The following is a 21,982-nucleotide window of genomic DNA, read 5'->3' as shown; positions in this document are numbered from 1 at the left end:
TAAAATAAACCTTCATTAATGTTTGCTAAGATACCATCAATAAGACCATATTTATAGAGAGTAAAATAAAAGAGTTCTAAATACACTAATTAACATAACTAAACTAGTTTTTCTTATTATTCTCGGAATATTTCTTCATTCTACTGCCATTAGAGTTCGAAAGTTGTAGATTCGATGATCTTATCCAAGTAGTTTCATAATATTCAAACTTTTGATGAATATCTTATGATTATTTTTCTAAAATTGCGTAGAACTTGACTAAACTAAACTTAGCTAATTAAATAAATCCTAACATACTAAGACTCTGACTAAATTATATAAGCAGAATAATTAAGATAATAAATAGACTTCATCCAGTCGAATGTCCCAATATGATCTTACCTAACTCGGTTCACATCATATGGTACTGTGGTTATAAAAATGTGATATGCATAGTTCGAGGAAAATACCAATGAATTATTTTTCATCATTGGAGAATTACAAAATTATATAGATTCACTTCATAAGTTTTGATCTACGGTTTCTATAATTAGCCCTTTATCAAATTCGCATTCTATCTAGGCCAAATCTTTATGAGAGACTAATGGTAGTGTTAATGGCGAGTGGAGGTGGACAACAGTAAGGTTTGTCAGATGCGTGGTGGGGATGATGGTGTAGGATTATAATAGCTAGTAGATTTGAGAGAGAAAAGGGGGAAGAGACTTGGTCAGCCATAAGGGACTAGAAGGATCAATGAAGGAATAGGATGGAGCAGCTAGTCGGTGGCCAAGGTGGCAGCGACTAGGGTTTGAGGGAATTCAACTAGAGTTGACAAGAGCAAAAGGGAGAGAGATAGGAAATGGACTCAATTCAATATTCGGTGACTCAATTATGTCACATTCCACATTATTTATAGGAGGTTAAACTGAATCGATCCAGTGAATCCAATGTCTTGTGATGTGATACAATCTGACTTAGATTAGGGGTGGCAAAATTTGACCCGACCCGATAACCCGATACGATAACCCAATATTTAATTGGGTTTGGGTTTGGTATAATCGGGTTCGGGTCATAAACGGGTCAACCCGTCTAACCCGTTTAATAAACGGGTCGTGTTTGGGTTTATACAACTGACCCGTTTGACCCGTTTGACCCGTTTAATTATACGGGTCGGGTCGAGTTGGGTCGGGTCAACCTGCCAACCCGCCAACCCGTTTATATATATATATATATATATATATATATATATATATATATATATATAACCTAACCCTCTCTCTCTCAAATATATATATATATATACTATAAAGTAACCTAACCGGCTAACCCTCTCCACTCTCCACTCCTCCAGCCGCCTCTGCCTTTCCAAATTTTTTGCCCCCATCTCTAATCTCTCTCTCCAGCGGCGATCGTCTGCCACCGCGTCTCCGCCTGCCGCCTCTCGCATCTCCGCCTGCCATCTGCACTCCCCATCTCCTGCATCTCCGCCTGCCGTCTCCTCTCTCTGTCTCCGCCTACCGCCCACCGCCCACCGCCCACCGCCGAGTCTCTCCCTATTTTCGCTTTTCACGGTGTTGCAGTCTCCGCCTGCCGCTGTGCTACAATCTCCGCCTGCCGCCCCACTCTCTTTCTCCGCTTGCCGCGTCTCCTCTCCTCCTCTCCATGTCTTCGCTTTTCGCGGTGCTGCAGTCTTCGCCTGCTGCCGTGCTGTAATCTCCGCCTGTCGCCCTCGCTCTTTCTCCGCTTGCCGCAACTGTCTGCCGCGGTGCCTCCGTCCTTGTATCTGCTTGCCACGGTGCCTTCATCCCCTTCCCTGTCTCTGCCTACCCTCCTCTCCTCTCTTTGCTGCGTTCACTCTCCTCCAACCGCCTCTTCGTCCCTAGCTGCACCGACCACCTCGTCTTCCTTGGCAGATCTGGAGCTTGTGCCATGGGAGCCAGCTCCTAGAGCCTTGCCTCCACCGCTACTGCTTTGTCAACACCAACGTTGAAGCTTGAGACAATTTGAATTTATTTTTACTAAATTTTCCTACAATATTGTAAATTATGCTGGATTTGTGTAAATTTGTGATAGTTTATCTCTGTGGGTGATGTATTACGCCGATTAACTCTAAACGGGTTAAATGGATGTAAATTTAAATGGGTTGTATTTACGGGTTAAACGGGTGGTTAAATGAGTTGAATAAAAAATATAATATATTTATTAAACGGGTTATATAAAAAACATAATTTATTTATTAAATGGGTTATACGGGTCGTGTCGTGTTACCCGTTTAATAAACAGGTCGTGTTCGTGTTTAGAAAAATTGACCCGTTTATTAAACGGGTCGTGTTCGTGTTAGTACTATTTTAACCCGACCCGAATCTGACCCGACCCGAACCCGGCTAACCCGACCCGATTGCCACCCCTAACTTAGATCACATTAATCTAACTCACTAATAAATGACTAAATTAATTAATAAAAAATAAATTAGAATGACTAAATTGAAATAGAAATTGTCTAGATTATAACCTCAATGAAATCAATGGCTCATGATGCGGTCCGACTTGAATCGTTTCACATCAGTTTACTTAAATTTATCTCATCCTCATACACTTTAACTTTCTAGGTCGAAGTGACAAAAATATTTTTAATTAATTTATCTTTCTACTTTCTTTTTTCCCACCTTACTCCATTTGATTGCATGCTAGAAAATTGATGAGTAGTATATTCTTGGAAGCTAAAAAGTAAAAACCTACTCATTTATAAATAAATAAATAAATAAATAAAATAGTATGTTCTTCTTGAAAGATATATTTTATATACAGCTTCAAGCTTTGTATATTATTCATATCTTCTTTTGAATAATCCTGATAGTTCTTAATTATTATGTTGGTCCTTCGCTTAAGGCACAGGAGCTAACTGCAACATTCTTAGCTATAAGGCTGTACTGTATGTATATATATATATATATATATTAGAGACATTTATACAGTACTTGATTTATCTAGATTCGCCACTACTCTTTGGTCATAAAAAATGATGCGATTCCCATTGAAATAAAGCTGCATAGAGGATTAAGACAATTTGCCAAATAGTATACTATTTACCTCCTTATGATTATATTCAAGCTAAAACTGTTATTTTTTATTATATTTAACTAATCTATAAATAAAATTTAAAAATACTTATTAGAGATAAAATTATAAATAATTAGATAAATTTTATAATGCATCTAAACTAAGAACGACTATATTTCAGATAACAAAGATATAGTTAAAAATTGTATATATTTAATATATTTGTTATCTAAAATTTGATGGTATTAAGTTGATCCAATTATCTATAATTTTGTCGAAGTATCTTTAGCTCGATTTGTGAACTGTAAAATATGATGAGAAATAATTTTAGCTTAAATATAATCAATAAAGGAATAAAGTGAAATAAATAAGACCACAAGGAGTGAAGTGGGGTAAATTATAATTTTCTAATGTATATATATATACCTATTTTTAAGTATATTAATCCGCCAAGCGAAATATTTGATACTAATTTTTTAAGGGCAAATTAAACTTATTCCTTGTGTGACCCACAAGGCCAGAATGCGACATTTTAACTTTATGAGCACAATTTTAGGTTTCACATTTATAACTTTATCAAAGGCAAATACCCAGTGGCTATCAATTTATTATACCCTACTGATTTGAGTGCTTAGTGTCATGGGTTATTCATAACTTCCTTTGTAATGTCGTCTAGAGTTCCATAAAAGCTTAATATATAAAAATTATAATTAGTAAGGATAAATATTTTAAGGGTGATATACAAGTTCCATAAAAGCTTAATATATAAAAATTATAATTAGTAAGGATAAATATTTTAAGGGTGATATGAGGTAGGTATACTATTCTATGTCTATTAATTCATCCACCATGATTAGAGACAAGATACTCTGGCACTATAAAACATGATAAAATATTGTATTGTATTCTTGGTTTGATGTTCTGTTTTAAATTACTAGACTTACTATTATAAGTTGAATGTACAACTTGTGTTAAAGAGTCGCCGCTCTATTTTTTTTCTTCTTTATGTATTAGACTGTATTGGTATAACTCTTGAAAGTTAATGAATTAATATACCTACGAGCTTTCTCTCAAAAAATAAATAAATAAATAAATAAAGCTTGGTTCAGGTATAATAGTCGATGTCTGAATTAGATATTTGTAATTATTATTTGATACATATAGGTGATTGTGATTATGATCATGCATAACCAATGCATTGACGCCTACTCATATGTTACATCGACCAATTTACCGAGAAATGGCAAAATGAAATATATTTTTTAAACTTCTAATGCCAGCGCATCAACAAGGTATGGGGGACGTTTCTGATTAAAAATAAAGTATACGACTCAATAAATTGTGGACGAGTTCGCATGCGGCCGGGGCTCTCCCAAAGTAACGGAAATGCCGTTGCTCTGAGAAGCCCCCCCCAACCTCCCATCTCTCTTCCTTCGTCCTCCCCTCTCCGCTTCTCTCCCCTCGAGCTGCCATGTCCTCCGCCCAACGCCCTTCGCCTTCGCAACCATCGTCTCCCTTTCGTCTCCCCGGTCATTTTGTTATGCGTTTGAGGAGGCCCCGAGAACAAGGAACCCGAGGTTAACCTTCCTTTTATGCCTTTTTTTTTTTTTTTTTGTTTCGAAACGTAACGAGATGGGTATTGGGTTTTTGGATCTTTTTATTCGGTTTTATCTTGGATTTTTGCCGTGTAGGAATTGGGTTTCGGGGGTTTTAGTTCTCGGTGGGTTTCGTTCTCTTTTACGCTCTCGGCCATGGTGATGTCGGAGGACAACGTGCGGGGCTTCGCCTTGGCCCTATCTTCGAGCGCTTTCATTGGGTCGAGCTTTGTGATCAAGAAGATTGGTTTGAAGAAGGCTGCGGTTTCCGGAACGAGAGCAGGTTGGATCTTTTTCTCTTTTATCATCTGATCTTGATATAAGGTAAAAAGATGAGCTTTTGCTATGTTAGCCGCATATTGATTTCGAGGAACCTAGCCCTTGAGACGTGTCTTTTTCTTTTTCTTTTTTTCTTTGATCTTTTTGTTTCACTTTATTTCAGGTTCTGGAGGTTTTTCGTATTTATATGAGCCTTTGTGGTGGCTTGGAATGATTACTAGTAAGTTTGATGATGAAACTTTACCTCCTTGAATATATTTTGAGATGTTCAGGGAATAGTGTGGTAGTGTTAGGGATTATGTGTTTCTATTCTATTTTATTTGTTCTGTGCAACATGATAGCATTATTTAGAATGAATGCTCATGGCCTATGCGATCCAATCTCATGCAAAATAAAACAAGATTAAAGTTAAAGTAGGAAGATTTATATGGAAAACTCTCAATCTGAGGAAAGAACTTGGGGCCATAGTAAATCTACTACGCAAGATCAAGAATACACCACTCTAGTCTCATCCTGGGTACGTAATTCTTACTTGAGATCACTTCAATTATTATTTGAGGCTGATTTTTTTTTTTTTCAGATATAGTATTGCATACAAACTGTAATACACAAGTATCTAGTATGTACAAAACCAGTACATGATGATTGGAGGACACATCAATAGTGAATTTTTAGAAATAATCTAAAAGAGGAGGGTTGATGTAGGATCAACACACCACGGTTTGGACATTATGGCCAATGTAGACACCATAGACCAAGCAAAAGACAAAAAAAGCAGCTCGCATGAATGTTCGCAGATGGAGACAGAGACAGGACAATTATGAAAGCATTAAACAGAATGAGACGAAAACAGTGAACTACAACTCTTAATTTTCTCTCCTCTTGTTTCCTTCCTCTCTGAGATCTTTATCTTCTCTTCACTCTACTTTTGTACTTCTCTTTGCCATATTGGATGCATCACTCTCGCTACCTATACTACTTTGCCCTGTATGCTGTCATCTCCCAAGCCTTGACGGCTATGAATAGCCATTTAATGCTTGCTCTATCTCCTTATCCAATTTGGAGAAAAAGAGTTTAAAACTAAGAACTCCACATAGGCCAAGTCTTCTCACGCAGAGCTCCTAGACAACTGTATTATCTTTTTTCTGAAAGAAGTTATGAGGTGCATATCATGCCTATGACAGTAGAAGACCAACATTTATTATGTGCCAATTTTTGTTATGTTGATATTATTTCTAAATATGAAAATGCTCATAAAAATGGTTGGCGAGTTTAAATTCACTAACTATGTCTGATGTTTGCTTGATTGCTTCTATCAGAAACTACTTCTTTCTCATAACAGAGTTGATGAGTGCAATTTACAATAATCATTTCTTTTGATTATGTTGTTAGTATTTAGGTTAAACTCAAAATTCAAACTCGTCTACATGTTGCTAGATTTGTGGATTCTAATGGCCTATTACTGTGATAGTTTATTTTATCGATCTATAATGAAAATTTTAATTTTTATTTTACATATGACTTATTTTCTAAGAAAGACAGACACGGATACGGGACACGGATACAACACGATACGGACACAGGGATACGACAAATCTTAAAAAAACAGGACACGATACGTTTAGGACATGGCAAAATAAATAAATAAAAGCATTATATATATTATCGATACGTTTAAAGAAATATTTTTCTAAACTTATAGTATAAATACACAAGCATGCATAAATTATTCATGAGATAAAAACAAAACGCATACAATTGTACAAAGCCAAAAATGATAATGATAATACGTGATAATACAATTCTATATCATAAGACTAAATATCTAACTACCTGAGAATAAATAACTAACTACCATTACTTAACTACAGTGGATGGCATAGGCGAATCTGTGATTTTATAATAATTTGCATTAATATTAATTTTCTTGTATGTACTAACTTGTGATTGTTGCATTATATTTCTATAGCATATGTAGAAATTTTCTAAAATCGATAATTTATGTTATCAACATTTATAGTATATGATAAATCTTATATCCAAAAAGTTTCTTAAGAGTGTCTAAAAGTATCTAAGGAGTGTCCGAATTTATTCTATAATTTTTTAAATATGGGGTATGTCGTAGAAGTATCTGACACGTGTCCAATGAGTGTTCGACACTTCGTCTAAAAGTGTCTAAGGAGTGTCCGAATTTATTCTATAATTTTTTAAATATGGGGTATGTCGTAGAAGTATCCGACACGTGTCCAATGAGTGTCCGACAAGTGTCGGACACGGACACGGCATGCTATTTGAAGTGTCTGTGTTTCATAGCTTATTTTATTTGTTTAGTTTTGAACTGCCTTGATTTATGGGTGCGCGCACCTAGTCATCTACCTACCACCTAGGCATTAGGTGGTTCCTTGTTTGCCCGATTACCATCTACAACCTTTAAGCACATTGTGTAATGACAAACACCTTGATCTTGAGATAGGTAGAGAGAAAGATAGGAGTTGCAAGAAGGCTAGTGTCAAGATTACTAAGGAGCTTAAAATATTTTATATTTTCTGGCCAATAGTTTATGTTCATTGTGAAGAAAATTAAGAATGTCACAAAGACAGAGAAAAGAACATAAGGTGTGCCCTGAGTATGGGACTCTCAGAAGTCATATAGATCTCACCTTTGTAAGAACCTTGGAGCATGAAAACCCTAAATATTTGATGCTCCCAGTGTGTTTGGGAGGCTCAACCCCCTTGGATAATGAAGCTGGAAAAACAGTTTTTTTTTTATTAGCAGTGAAAAATACTGATTATGATATGACCCCATCAGAACACATTGGTTAAAATGTCATAAAAAACAAGGTGAATTTCACTGCCTATAAGGTCAATGTAATGTGATACTATCCTATTGTAGGGCGACACAGACTAGGTGCTTGCAAGGATTAGTATAATGTGATCCAATCCTATATAGGAGATTCAAACCAGTTCTTCTCTCAAACTAAACCTTCCTATAGCATAAGTTCCTTTTCTGTCAAATGTATACAAGCCCACTAAAGTAGCCAATTGGTGATTCCTATCATGTTGAGTAAACTACCTTAACTTTGAAAAGTTGAACTAGAAAAAGTTTAGGGGATGTTCATTGTGAAAACTATTTTAGTTTCTGGTTTATTTTTTACTTTTAAATAACAAAAAGTTGGTTTGTTGGACATGCCAGGAGAACTCTTAGAAATTTTAGAAATCCTAGATTGCACCTCTCTAAAGACAAACAGGAAGTCCTTAAACCTCCATTACCCTGTGCAAACTTGGGAAGTGTCTATCTCCTAGGTTAGTCAATGAGGCTGATAAAAGGGATTTTAAGTAGTAGTGAAAAATGCTGATGAGTACAGGGGTAAAGTGATTTTGGACATAAGAACAGAACGGTAAAATGTACGTCACTGTTTTTTTTTTCATGGTCATTCTAATAACATTCTTAGAACTTTTGATGTCCAAACTCTTTCGTACTGAAATATGTGATGTTCTCACTAAATTTATTTCATTCTCTTCTAGTGATTGTTGGAGAAGTAGCTAATTTTGCTGCCTACGCATTTGCTCCAGCAATACTTGTTACTCCTTTGGGAGCTCTGAGCATAATTGTGAGGTAATAATTGTACTTAGGATTTTGGATATGCTATTAGTATTAATTTCTCTCTACTAATTCTTCCATTGATACAGTGCAGTACTTGCTCACTTTATATTGAAAGAAAAATTGCATATATTTGGTATCCTCGGCTGCATTCTTTGTGTTGTGGGTTCCACAACTATAGTTTTGCATGCCCCAAAAGAGAGAGAGATTGAATCAGTAAAGGAAGTGTGGCATCTTGCAACTCAACCAGGTATTTCTGACAAATGCTACATATCATTTGATGTTTCTCAAATGTCTGTATATGAATTTAACTATTTCTTTCATGTATTAATTTTCAGTTTTCTTAGCTTTATTGACAGAAGATTGGGTTTTTTTAAGCCATTAATTTTTTTTTCTTATTATGTTTTCTTTTCTTACATTGTCTTTGATTTTAATTATCAAATCCCAAATTGATAATCTTCCGTCAACAGGTTTCATTGTCTATTCTTGTGTGGTTGTGGTTGTAGCTATTGTTCTAATTATCCGGTTTGTTCCACTTTATGGACAAAGGCAGATGATTATATATATCGGGATTTGTTCACTGATGGGTTCTCTCACGGTATGTATAAAACATTTTGGGAGAAAATATGGTCAAGACATGATTAATGCATAGTTCTAAATGTTCATTTATACAGGTCATGAGCGTGAAAGCAGTAGGCATCGCTTTAAAGCTGTCCTTTTCTGGAATGAATCAATTTGTATATGTTCAGACTTGGTTTTTCATAGCTGTTGTCATCATTTTTTGTCTCGTGCAGCTGAACTACCTTAACAAGGTATACATAGCGATACGTTGTCATTAATTAGAAATTTAGAAGTTCTAGAAGCAAAATGTCACACAGCCTGTTTGCTGCTACTATATGTAACTGCAATACTAATGAAGACAAAATTACTATCATAAGTTTCTTTTAGTTGAATTCTCTTGCTGCTTGGTTCTTATAAAATTGATAACAATATTTTGAGAAGGTTTTTTAATGATTGCTGCAATGTGCAGGCTTTGGACACGTTCAATACAGCTGTGGTATCTCCCGTCTACTATGTGATGTTCACTATTCTCACTATTTTTGCTAGCATGATCATGTTTAAGGTGACATACTATACAAAAAATATTTTCTTTCAATTCCTTTATGTTAGATGCAAGTTGCAATTTCCTTTTCCTACTCAGCGAGACAGCACCAAATAAGTGTGAATCCTGAGTGTTGTTCCCCTGGATGTGTGCAAGTGTGTTAACGCCTTCTATTACTTTGTTTTTTCTATGCTTAGTGCTTCTTTATCCTAGCCACATCCATGCTTATATGTACCAGATGGTCATATATAATTTAAATTCCACACCAAGTTGTTAAATACTTCTCCTAGATACCATTTCCAGAAAATTAAGGGTGTCCCACACGAGGCTCCTTCATATATGGGCTCCTTCATGTATTGTTATGACAACCCAGTCTAATATACAATTTTGATTGTCTTTAGCATGTACATATTGAATCTTTAGCTCTTCTTGCTTTGGCATTTGCAAGTCTTAGCTTTTATTTCATCATTTGGATTATCAACTATTAGAAGTGCTATCATCTTTTGTCCAAGCGTATATGTTAGGGGTGTCAAAGGTCCAAGCAGGGGCAATTTGTGCTTAGTTTTGCCCAGACATATATTGTCTGATGGAAATAGGGTGGTCACTGGTTAAAAATATTTCTAAATAACATGCTAGGTGTCACAAGATTAGCACTCTAGCCAAAGCCTTTTCTGGGCCCAGCTTCTGCTCTTACCATCAATTTAAGCTCCTTATGTTAATTACAATAACCAGCAAGTTCAGCCTTTTTACTTACAGATTACTTCTGTCAAGTATTAACTATACATGCACTTTCCTTCCATCAACCCTCAATTTGAATTCCTCATGTTAATTAAGATAATAAGTACGCTCTATTGTTTTGATTCCAGGATTGGGACTCTCAGAATGCATCGCAGATTGCAACAGAACTGTGTGGTTTTGTTACCATTATCTCAGGAACTTTCCTACTCCACAAGACCAAAGACATGGGAATTTCTCCAAACACAGAGCCAAGTATTCTACCAGAGTCTGATCGTCCGAGCCATTAAATATTGATACCTATAAGTTCACAATTTCCATTATCGAGCTGAGGAAAATTTTATGGGGTTTGATACCACGAATACCTCTGAAAGTTCACTCTTTTTAAGACATTGAGGATCTTGAGTTAGATTTTACTGCACGATCTGTGTACAGGTGAAGCTACAATTTTTGGTTCGTCACATTTCTCGCGATGAAACCGTTTCGTCTTGCTGATGCTGCCAAATTTCCAGCCACCACCCTTCAAGACAGAACCTTGAGAGGATGACATACTAATCACATTCTTTATTTAATAATTAGAACTGATGTATATAAAGCTTGTAGTAAACTATTACGATGAGTGACTCGGTGAACATGTCATAGACTTTATGGATTGCTAGTTAGCTTCTTATTCGCATCTCATATAATTTGAAAGGCGTCCTTTTATGTTTTAGTAAAACCAAGAGCATGACAATATGAATCATTACCCGGAATAATCTTTGGCATGAAGAAGAGATGGAACTCGTAAGTTTCTTCTGTGCTCAGTTCTCATGCTAGTATTTAATCAGAGATTATTAGTAACCAAGTGAAGATGTAGAGAGATTTGGTCGGATTTTTCAGAATATTCCATCACTGCAATTCCCTAAAATTACTCACCCACGAGAATTCCAAATAAACAAGAAATTGCTTAGCAAGCTAATTTACTTGGGAAACAATCACTGTCGTACCGTAACCACTTCTCTAAGACCGGTTTGCCTGAAGTATACCAATATCTATGGGTTCTTTTAGAAGCTAAGATGTAATATAAATCAGCTTCTAAAAACATAATATAAATCGGAACGGTAAATAAGGACATGAAGAAATTATGGATCAGAACCACTCATCAGCAATTAAGCTTAGAGTAGGCACCTCACTTTCATATGGCAGATAAAGATCCCAGAGCTGCACGAATCATGTTCAAGTCTACATCCAGATAAAAAAAAAAGCATTGAAACCAGTAATCATATGCCAAGGGCATTTCAAGTCTAAATCCATCCCATATGTTAGAAATACATCTCACTTTTAAGAAAAATACAATGCTTCCAACAGACTGGGAGAACTAAAGAGTGCTCATTCGCATGCATAGCAGTTGTCATCGTTATCTAAGCATATGTGATCAAATAGAGATCATTCCGTCATCACAGGCTTGTTTTCACTGGCCTTGGGCCTCTGCTCCTTCGGCTTTTGTTCCTCCGATTTCCTGTTTCCAGAAAGAATGACATAGATCGCATAAAAATTCAAAACTAGCAATGAAATATCCGTAACATAAATAAGTAAGCTGATCTACATGCGTGTTTTGGCAATGCCATAAATGACAAGACCTGGATTTGACCAGGAAATCTGGTAATAATTTCAGGACTCTGAAGTTGAACTATTAGCATAAAAGTATATACAAAATAAATAATCTTACAAAAACAGCACAAACAGTGACATGGTTTAACATTATTTATTATGTATTTCTTCACATTTAATATATTCATATATATGTTGAGCCTTTATCCACTCAAGCTTGATCAATCAAAGGTTTATTCACTGGGTTTCCATCCACTTCTATAGGCATAAGGTGGCCCATGTGCCATCTTCTCGACCATTGTCGCTAAACAGACTATTTTCTTTTGCGGGTATGAAAATACATTTTGATGCAAATAGTAGGTTCATCTAGCAATACTGAACAATTTCTTGATACTAGTTTAAGCAGAGGTCCAAGAATATGATACAGTCTGGGGCTGAAGATGATTCTACCAAGATTCATCTAAAAATATATGGCACGTAAAGAACTATATAGGGGTGTAAACGAGCTGAGTTCGAGTGAGCTGAGTTCAGCTTGGCTCAGCTCTAAATGGAGATTACTCCAGCTCGGCTTGAGCTCAAGCTTGAGATGAGCTAGTTAATAGAAGCTTGGCCCAGCACGAGTGTCTGGTTTCCAAAATATTAAGTATTATTTTATTTTGAGAGAACATGTTTTAATGATCTAAGAGATTATATATAAAGGCCACTTTAATTTTGTTCACATCCAATATGGAACTAAAGTCAAACTTCATTTAAAAAATTTAACACACTACCTTGAAATATGTAGCAACTAGGATTCGAACTTGGGTCATGGGTAAGGATAAAGGCATTCTTAGCAATTGTGCTAGAATAACTTTAGATAAATGAACAAAACTAATATAATCATATATATTTCAAGCTAATTCGAACCAAGCTCGAGCGAGCTAACTCCGATTCGACTCAGCTTGATTGAGTTTTCAAGCTAAAAAACTCAACTTGGCTTGGCTCGTGCTCTTGAGCTCTAAACGAGCCGAGCTCACGAGCCAATGAGCTTTTTTGACAGCCCTAAAATTACATCACAAATTTATGGCTTAATAAAAATAACCAATACCATGTGCATAGCAGCCTTAGCTGCTTTGTTTTAAGAGGCAAATATTATTTGACATGCCTCAATTTCGGCAGAACAATGACAACTAAAGTTAGAAGTTTCACTTGCAATGGAACATATATGGCTAAAACTTAATAAAAAATAAAGCCGAAACTCCATTGTTTAAGGCCCAAACTATCAACATATCTTATTTCGATATATATGTTGGACCTCAATAGGCTAAAACCATTCTATTCAACCTACAATATTCATTTTTCTTAGGGTCAAAACTGAAACTGAAACTTCAAGATTTGACAACAACAGCAACAAAGAAACACTTAAATGATTAGAAAAGAATTTCTTGTTCATAGGAGGCTCGTGTGACCAAAGATATTTGTACTTTTCTACAGATACATAGCAAAAATTATAAAATATCATACTTAGCTTATTTATTCAACAAATAAAAAGACATAAATAGATAACCTTTTACATAAAAATACACAGAATTATCATCATATTTTTCAAACCTTTCCAATAAAATGTCATCTCTTAAACAAATTAAATGTTTATATATTCAGGCAAGTTAATCCAAGACAGTAAGCTAGCAATTTACAATATTATACATGAAATAAAATGATCTACATCCTGTGGATGTATCGTTTGGGCTTATCACATGATTCAAAATAGAGTATCTTCGCTAAGGTTCTTCAATTAAATTCTGAACATAATCTTAGAACTTATGGCGATCTTATATGGTGATTTGAATAGTCAATGTTTTACGTGATCACATGGCTGAACACCTTTAAAAAAATATCACTTATTTAAGTAGATCATATTCTACTCTGAAATATAAACTTGAATATATCTTCTCCTTCCCGTCGTTTGATCTTAATCACAAACAAGAAGCCTAGCAATACATCCTCATTGTCTGTCTCCTTCCTTTCTTCTTTCTTTCCTGTTCTTTTTTCTCTTTTGTTATTCTCCCTCAATGAAATTCTTTTCTTTTTCTTTTTCTTTTTGTTTTTTCTTTTGCTTTGCTTGAATTGGAGTGTCAAGATTTTGATCCACTCTAACATAGCTCAGCTTGCAAATCAAGCAACATCATAAAGCAAACTCAAAATCCACAAAATCTCCAAGATCGATCGGCGAACGGAAAGTATATCCTAGACATCACAATCCAGAAGAACTGGCACATAGCAACGAGAGCCAATCCTTAGGGTTTGGAGTCATGGAGGCAAAACCGGGCATCAAACAGAAAGAAGCGTTCAGAAAGAGGAATACCTCTTGTCGGACGCACCGCCCTTCTGGCTGAGGAAGGAGCGGAAGAGAGGAGAGTTGACGTCGTAGATCATCGTGCCGGCCGCTAGGGTTTTCGCAAGGGAGACGAAGCGCTACGGAGGAAAAAGAGGCGGCTAAAGAGAGTCAGGGTTGTATATGTTAATATGTATCCCGGTAACCGACCCAGACGAAGAAACGGACCCGATACGGATTGGATCGGATCCAGAGGAGAAAACGGATCCGATCCGATACGGATTGGATAGAAGCGAAACCATATTCACATCCACTTCACCTTTCCTGATACCCCAGGAGCCTCAGGATTTCATTAAGAAACAAATAAAAATTGATTAAGGGTAAGAACATATCAAACTACTTTGAAATAAATATGTAGTAAAATATTATATTTTTAGTACTATTTTTTTCTATACGAAGTGAGAACAACTCTTAATAAATCGCTCTTCCTCTTCCTAAATCGTTCTAAATAGACCATGGAGTTATTTATTTACCTTTTCTCTTGTCGAAGATGGAGAAAGAAGTTATAGAGCTTTTGTTTTGGTATTAGTTTTGTGTTTTGGAGCTAAGCACGCTGCGGAGACTACGAACCACAGAATTGAATCATTAAACATCGGATTCACACCTGAAGCACTCACAAAACATTTTCTTCACAAAAATTAAGTTTTAATATCTTAGTGGAATTGATAAATCTTACTAAGAATTGCTGTCACAGATGCTGAACTGACAATAGTTATAATAATTTCGGAATATTTGCATAATTTCTTCTTTTTTTTTGTAATAGTAGTTTGGTCGTAAACTCAAAGCCGATATTGATACTCAATTTTATTTATTTTTTAATCTATACAAACGGATATTGACTTGATCGACATTACTAAACCGATATCTACAAGGGCCAACGCGAATTCAGATGTCAAGGGAAATGTCAACCCATATCTTACAGTTTAGGATAAAATCGAGGGCTGTAATACTCAAATTATTGGAATTTAGTGGTGCCTAACTTTTGGAATCTTAAGACAGTTATGTTATCGAATGCAGATGTTTAATATTATTTTCTCTTTTTATTAGGAAAATAAGCAGCGGAGTATCCAAAGCCGAAATTCCTGCATCCGGAAAACTCACTCAAAGATTCATTCACCATGTGTCCTGGAGAAGAAGCCTAATTAATGCTTAGTTCCCCTACAAGTCCACTACTAAAGTGGGGTTTGATGGGTAATCAAACACAATAAATTTACACGAGAATTGACAATAACATTATCCAATTACTACCATATTTTCTGTTCTGACATGCATTAACCCAAGAAAACAAAAGGAAAAGGAAAACAGAACAACAATAAGCTGAATTTAGATAAACTAGAACAATTTGTTAGTACAACAATCGCAAAGACTCAGAAGAGCGGAAACTACCACAATACCTATTGGAGGCTCAATGCCTAATACTTACTGTGTCAAAGGAAAAACTCATCTCAAGCTTTACATCACCATCCCACCATCAATGGTGAACACCTGCGTTATTATCAATGGAAGTACATCAAGACTTCCTCAAGGATCATTAAGAACGCCCAAGCAAAGTAGAAAACAAAAAGGAAAGAGTATGGTGGAAAGGCAAGATACGACAATCACACCCCCTCATATGATCAGCTTTCATGAAAACTCTAAATTGAAACTAATAAAGTAAATAGTTGTACCTGTCCAGTTATGTAACTTGCTGCAGGATTAAGGGCCAAGAACTCCACTAGTCCAGCTACTTCTTCTGGCTGACCATACCTCCCTGAACATTGTATACGTTATCTAATTAATTTCATATCAGATCTTCTCCTTTCTCGACTTCTCTTGTATCGGGCAGTTATAATAAAAGCAAAATTTAGCATGGAAGAGAACTTTTAATATCAAAGACATCCCCTGCTCAGCTGGATAACACCAACATATTAGAAGAGATTATTTCACATAAAAGGTTCAAGTTCCTCCTGTTCTGGGTCTGTTCAAGGTCAGTTATCTCAGGGAAAAGCTTGACGGGTCAATTCCTTTTAACTTTGCTATCGCTTTTCCAAATAAAATTGTGTGTTTATAAAAGGCTAACAAAAGTATCAGCTGATATTCTAGATGGCCACTAAAAGGATGAAATTGTACAACGTGCATACCTAATGGGATATTCTCCAAGATTTTCTTCTCGAGGTCCTCTCCAAGTTTGGAAGTCATATCAGATGCAATAAATCCAGGAGCAACAGCATTTACCTAAGCCAAAATGATATTAAAGTTGCACCACAGGATCACAAGATGTTGTACATTGACATACACATAAAGATAAGCTCACATTGATGTTTCTGCTTGCATATTCTTTTGCAATGCTTTTCGTAAATCCAATTACTCCTGCCTTGGCAGCACTATAATTAGCTTGACCAGGATTGCCAACAAGACCAACAACTGATGCTATGTTGATGATTCTACCCTACAAATAAGAGTAAGAAAAAAACCAATAAAAAGATACAATAGATGGAGTAATTTTATGACAGTATCTTTGGCGTTTAGTAGGTTATACTGCAAGTTCAAATACTTAATCCACTCACCAACAAGAGCATTACTAAGAGAATTTTGAAAAAAATAAACAAAACTATGCACATGTTTGAACCAATTAACATCGGAAATCTCACCAGTCCAGTTTATGAATCAATTGAAACCAAAGGAGACATTCATTGAGCATACCTTCTTCTTTTTCATCATTATCTTTGCTGCAGCCTGTAAGAAATAATATTGAATTATGATGAGAAACATTTCAAAGGTCAAGAGAGATTTAACTTACAGTGCTAACGAATATGAATAAGCACCTGAGTACAGAGGAAGACACCAGTAAGATTTAGGTCAATTACTTCTTGCCACTGTGATTTCTTCATTCTCATTAATAATGTGTCCCTTGTAATACCTGAGAATACCATTTAGGTTTCAGAAAGAAAAGGTGGCGAAGAAACAGAACATAGAGAAGTTAATTCCCACTGACCTGCATTGTTCACTAATATGTCAACAGTTCCCCAAGCATCAATTGCCTGCAAGAACAATGTACCCATGATATCAGCATGCAAACTAAAATAGTAATAGTCAAGTATTAAATATAGTATCAGTGGATTCATTTAGTGAACTTGACTCACTGTTTTCACCATAGATTCCACATCAGATTCTTTTGAAACATCTCCTCCAAAGGTAATGGCCTGACCACCAGATGCCTCAATCTGCAGCCAAGCAAACACAAAATCACGTGATCTAGCATTCTGGATCTGATAATAAAACCTCAATACCCAATCAAAGGTCGAATATTTCTAAACCACTGAGCCTTGCAATTTTTTTAGGTAGAACAGAGCTCTTGGTATTGGCATTTATTTAACTATTTATGTATTATGTGCAAAATTAGATATGCTTTATGTAGCCTTATATCATCAATCTGATCTGCGCACTATGATGCCAAAATTTTATGAAGCACCAAGCTGTTAGCTCAATATACAAACACTGCAGCTATTGCATTCACAACTGGACACATATTCAGCCTCATTAAAAATAAACAAGCCTTTAAAAGAATTCCATATAGAGAAAGTTCAAAATTGTTGAATAGCAATGTAGTGCAACTGTGCAACTAATGGCCTCAGGTATAGAGAATCAGATATAGAGAACCAACTTAATGAACCAAAGAAACTGTGAATAATGCCCAATAAGATTGAGATTCAATAACATTAAGCTCAAATACAGGCCTTGTTTTGATCTTCATGACTAGATCATAAAGTATCTCGGGAACACCCTATGCGTCAAGGTGTACATGACAGATATTACAGGAGAGTTGGAATTAAATAAGCATGCTGGTCATCGAAGCCAAATCACTTGTACACATCCAAGATCAAATCAACAGTTGGATGCTCACGTTCTTCAACACAGGAATTTTACTGAGAACATCAAAATCTTGCATTATTCATTATATTTTTCCTATTATAGTAGTGTAAATGTCCTGCAAGGTGTGAACCATCTGAGAGCTTGCAGAAGACTATCCATTTGAAGCGGCTATTCTGGGAAGAATTTGTTTCCTTTTATAAATATATTAACATCTTGCAGATTTTCTGTCAAATTTGTAAATGAAACAGAAGGAGATGCACAAATTGAAACTTATATCTCCGTGCAAATTATATATTTTATCCAATTGGGATAGATGGCTTCATGGTCATTTATTGTAGAGGAAATTGGAACAGAATGATGGATTTCACATGCAATATATTATTCAAGACAAGCTTTAACTGTTTAACATGCAACATGGTTCATGTGATAAGAAAGTAAATGGTGGTTGCAATCATAAACTGAGAACTCCAGACTCTAGAAGACATAAGGCAAATAAATGTAACCAAATTGAACATGATCGAATCAGATAACGGAAGATGGAAATTTGCGAAAGATCTGCCTTTTCTGTTGAATTTGAATATGTAAAGTTTCTTCACTCTTTAAAGGGAATTGCATATCCTGAGATCTGAGGCACCTTTCAGGCATATATCGAGAAAACATACTAAAAAAAGAAAGAAAACATACTGAGTGATCAATTATTTCAATTGTCTCATGTAACCATTCTTGTCATATGAAGGTTAACACAGTGAAAATAACCTGAAACATTAGAACAGACAAGATACTTCCATAAGTTACTAGAAACAGAGGGTGATTGCACTCACTTCTTTGGAGACTTCTTCAGCTTCTTTGGCTGACCTCGCATAATTGACAAGGACCTGAAAGTAGAATCTGAGAACTATCAACTAGGAGACATTAAAAGTCATATGATTTTCTGACCATGAAAAAGGGGTCCACAGAACAAATAGCACAAAATAAGAGCCAGTATACAAAAGATTCTAAATTAGCATAATACACTTGACATATTATTTTAGAACAGACAAGCAGTTAAATATTTCATAATTTCCCTCGTAAGATAACCATCAAACTTATTTCCTTCTGCAGTATCTGCTCACTGTTAGCGCTCATAATGTAAAAGGATATGACAACCACAAGGATTGATTCAGAAAAAGAATGGACCATAACTCTGAACTCCCTCAATATAAGACTTTGATACAGGCCTCATTCATGTTATTCCATCCTCTAAGAGACGAACAATATCAAAATTGGTTGATTTTCTATCTAACAACTTTCCTAGTAAGCGCTCCAAATATTCTCATGTCTGAGTCTTCAAATTTTTTTTTTTCAATCCTTTATATACCACAGCAGGATAACCTTGTAAATATTTTTATATTTCCCAAATATATTATGACATCAAAATGCACAATTTTCATTTTTCATGTGCCCAAAAAGTTAAGAAATATCCAAGGTTCCTGAACAATTTGCTATTCAAATTCATAGGTGATTTCAAAGACTAGAGTTGAGCATTTACTGTTTAAACTACTCAATTAAGACAAGAAATGACCAAATAAATATCCTTTTCATGCCGTCTGAATTTCATATACAAAAAACTTCAAACATATCTGTATTAGAGACACTGAGATACAGACCTTACATCCAGCCTTGCCTAGAGACAATGCTATGGCTCTTCCAATTCCTCTAGAGGCTCCAGTAACAACAACAACTGGAGCTTGCACATTTTGAGCATCTCCAACGATTGCTTGTTCGACAGCTGCAACCTGAGTTCTTACACCTGCAAATGTAATATCCACAGATTCCACAGTATATTAACCAGTAGTGGTAACAAAAATATGGACAAGCCGTATAACTCCTGAATATTGATCATAGCTTCTAACATGACATAACGACTGCCCTCCCAAGAAGGTTCAAGCACCTTCTGGCGACCATATTAATCTTCGAACTTGTGACATTTTTTTAACTTAGGAGAAAAGAAATATTGGGACATATGAAGCAATAAGATGATATATTAAGTACAACTACCACCTTTAATTAGAACATATACCAATGACGAAATTTTTGCTTCATGTCGTACACATTTGTTTCAGCTTAGAATAAGGATTAACAGCAAATATCTCAGTACTCTGAGAAAGGAACAAAGTTGAGGGTTCTGGCTCCTCCGTAAGTATAGATTACTATAAGTAGCCCCACATCGTAACAAAAAACTTCCCAAGGGAATGTTTGGTTGCAAATATTGGGATTTTAATGTACTAGTATACTGCTTCATATTTCTAAAAGATAGATTACGCCAGAAAAAGTAGAGCGGAAAGGAGCGAAGATGCAAAATTAAATGAAAATTTATCTCTAGAGGCGCTTTGGATGTAGATTAACCCAATTTTACAATCCCTCGCTGCCAAGCAGTACGTAGTATCCAAGATTATTCCACTTTTCGCAACCAAGTACTCCCAAAGTAGCATCTTGATCCACAGTTCATCCAAATATTAGCTCCACATTCAAAAACAGTAAAAAAAATATATAATGACATCATCTAATTCCTCTTCTCAGTTCAGAGCCACAACCTAAAATCAATTCTTTTTACCAGAGGAAGACAGTACTAACTCCAACATCGGTAGTAGCAGGAGCAGAGAGAAATGATTACCGGAGTAGAAGGCGACGAGGTTATCGGATCTGGACCCGGATCGAAGGGTTAGCGACCGCGCAGCGAATCCGCCGGCGACCGATGAGGCGACGAGTGGCGCCAGCCGCCGAGGAGCAGCAACGGCTCTCGACACGTAGATGGAGGAAGGGTTGAAGGCGACAGATGCGGCCATGAGAGATCTCGAGAGAAAACGAAGGAAGGTGGAGGAGGAAGGAGAAGAGAGAGAGTGATAGGATTGGAAGATCGCCAGAGAGAAATGTATATATGTATATAGAGAGGGAGGTCCAGTAGGGGCGGGAGGTTTCGGTTTCTTTGTAAGCTCCGAAGAGAGAGGGGAGAGGGGGGGGGGGGGCGGAGCAAACGAAGAAAAGCGGGTTTGCGGGTGGAGCCGTGGAGGTAGGGTGCGCGATAAGGCTGATCCGGATCCGTTATGAGGTAGCCGACCCCGCACTTTGGTAGATGGGTCGGATTGGATCGTGAAACGTCGATCCGCTTCTGGGGTTGGTTTGGATTTGGTCGGAGGTAGATTAATAGCAGTGCAAGTTGAAGTTTTTCTTTTTTCTTTTTACTATTTTAAGTAGGCTCCTAATTTTTTTATATATTTAATTTATTTTGAAACTTAAATACGATATTATGTGTATTTAAAAATCACGATCCAGTAACTAAATTTTTTTACTATTTTAAATTGACCCATATTTTTTTATATACACGAGACTAGGTGGGTTTGAAAACTACCAACCTAATAATTAAAATTTTCTACTATTTTAAGTCGGCCTCTAATTTTATTTTATATGCCTAATTCTTTTTAAATACGAAATTAAATGTGTTCGAAATCTGTTGACCTAATAAACACTTAAGTCGGGGATTGAATCAATGACTTATATAAAATAAAATTTAAAAATATATATATATAATTTAATACAGTTAGCCAATATAGAGCCATCCTCACGTAGTCTCGGCTACTAGTTTATGAGCTACCAAAGCAATATCGAATGTCTTGGACTGACTGGGTTGGACTTGCTATCTACTTTGTGAGCATTTGTTGCCCCCTTCTGTAACTTCCCTTCTTTTATCCGTCCACGAGACAGTCAAAAGAAAGAGAGAAACGGATGCTTAATCTCATATTTAAGTTTTATAATTAGACACGAAAGAAATATTTGAAA

General features: G+C 36.0%; 3 protein-coding genes across 4 annotated transcripts; 1 reads left to right on the top strand and 2 right to left on the bottom strand.

Moving 5' to 3' along the window:
- Positions 1–4,402: 4,402 nt before the first annotated feature.
- Positions 4,403–11,062, top strand: LOC140797594 (probable magnesium transporter NIPA2). Of its 2 annotated transcripts, XR_012110689.1 has the most exons (10): positions 4,483–4,616; positions 4,731–4,917; positions 5,077–5,133; positions 8,438–8,528; positions 8,603–8,763; positions 8,984–9,111; positions 9,188–9,325; positions 9,544–9,636; positions 10,482–10,697; positions 10,786–10,896. XR_012110689.1 is itself a non-coding variant. In XM_073151172.1 (9 exons), exons 2-9 carry the CDS (start codon positions 4,791–4,793, stop codon positions 10,638–10,640), a joined length of 954 nt encoding a protein of 317 aa, XP_073007273.1. In that variant the 5' UTR covers positions 4,403–4,616; positions 4,731–4,790; the 3' UTR covers positions 10,641–11,062. The 2 variants fall into 2 exon arrangements, 1 of the variants encoding a protein (XP_073007273.1); XM_073151172.1 differs by having other exon boundaries at positions 4,403–4,616; positions 10,482–11,062.
- Positions 11,063–11,471: 409 nt separating this feature from the next.
- On the bottom strand, positions 11,472–14,430 carry LOC140797596 (wound-induced basic protein). The gene is made up of 2 exons (XM_073151175.1): positions 14,285–14,430; positions 11,472–11,848 (listed from the first exon to the last, which is right to left on the bottom strand). The coding sequence occupies exons 1-2, from the start codon at positions 14,353–14,355 to the stop codon at positions 11,776–11,778; spliced, it is 144 nt and encodes a 47-aa protein (XP_073007276.1). The 5' UTR covers positions 14,356–14,430; the 3' UTR covers positions 11,472–11,775.
- A 1,105-nt stretch (positions 14,431–15,535) lies between these two features.
- On the bottom strand, positions 15,536–21,154 carry LOC140797595 (3-oxoacyl-[acyl-carrier-protein] reductase 4-like). The gene is made up of 11 exons (XM_073151174.1): positions 20,820–21,154; positions 19,813–19,955; positions 18,988–19,041; positions 17,437–17,517; positions 17,289–17,334; positions 17,119–17,213; positions 16,997–17,029; positions 16,608–16,742; positions 16,435–16,528; positions 15,982–16,064; positions 15,536–15,799 (listed from the first exon to the last, which is right to left on the bottom strand). Exons 1-11 carry the CDS (start codon positions 20,989–20,991, stop codon positions 15,767–15,769), a joined length of 969 nt encoding a protein of 322 aa, XP_073007275.1. The 5' UTR covers positions 20,992–21,154; the 3' UTR covers positions 15,536–15,766.
- Between the last annotated feature and the right edge of the window lie 828 nt (positions 21,155–21,982).

This window comes from Typha latifolia, chromosome 11 (assembly GCF_019914945.1).
Source record: "Typha latifolia isolate L0001 chromosome 11, TyphaL0001v2, whole genome shotgun sequence".
NCBI lineage: Eukaryota > Viridiplantae > Streptophyta > Magnoliopsida > Poales > Typhaceae > Typha > Typha latifolia.
The sequence above is the reverse complement of the archived record's forward strand: the minus strand, read 5'-3'. Positions and strand labels throughout refer to the sequence as shown.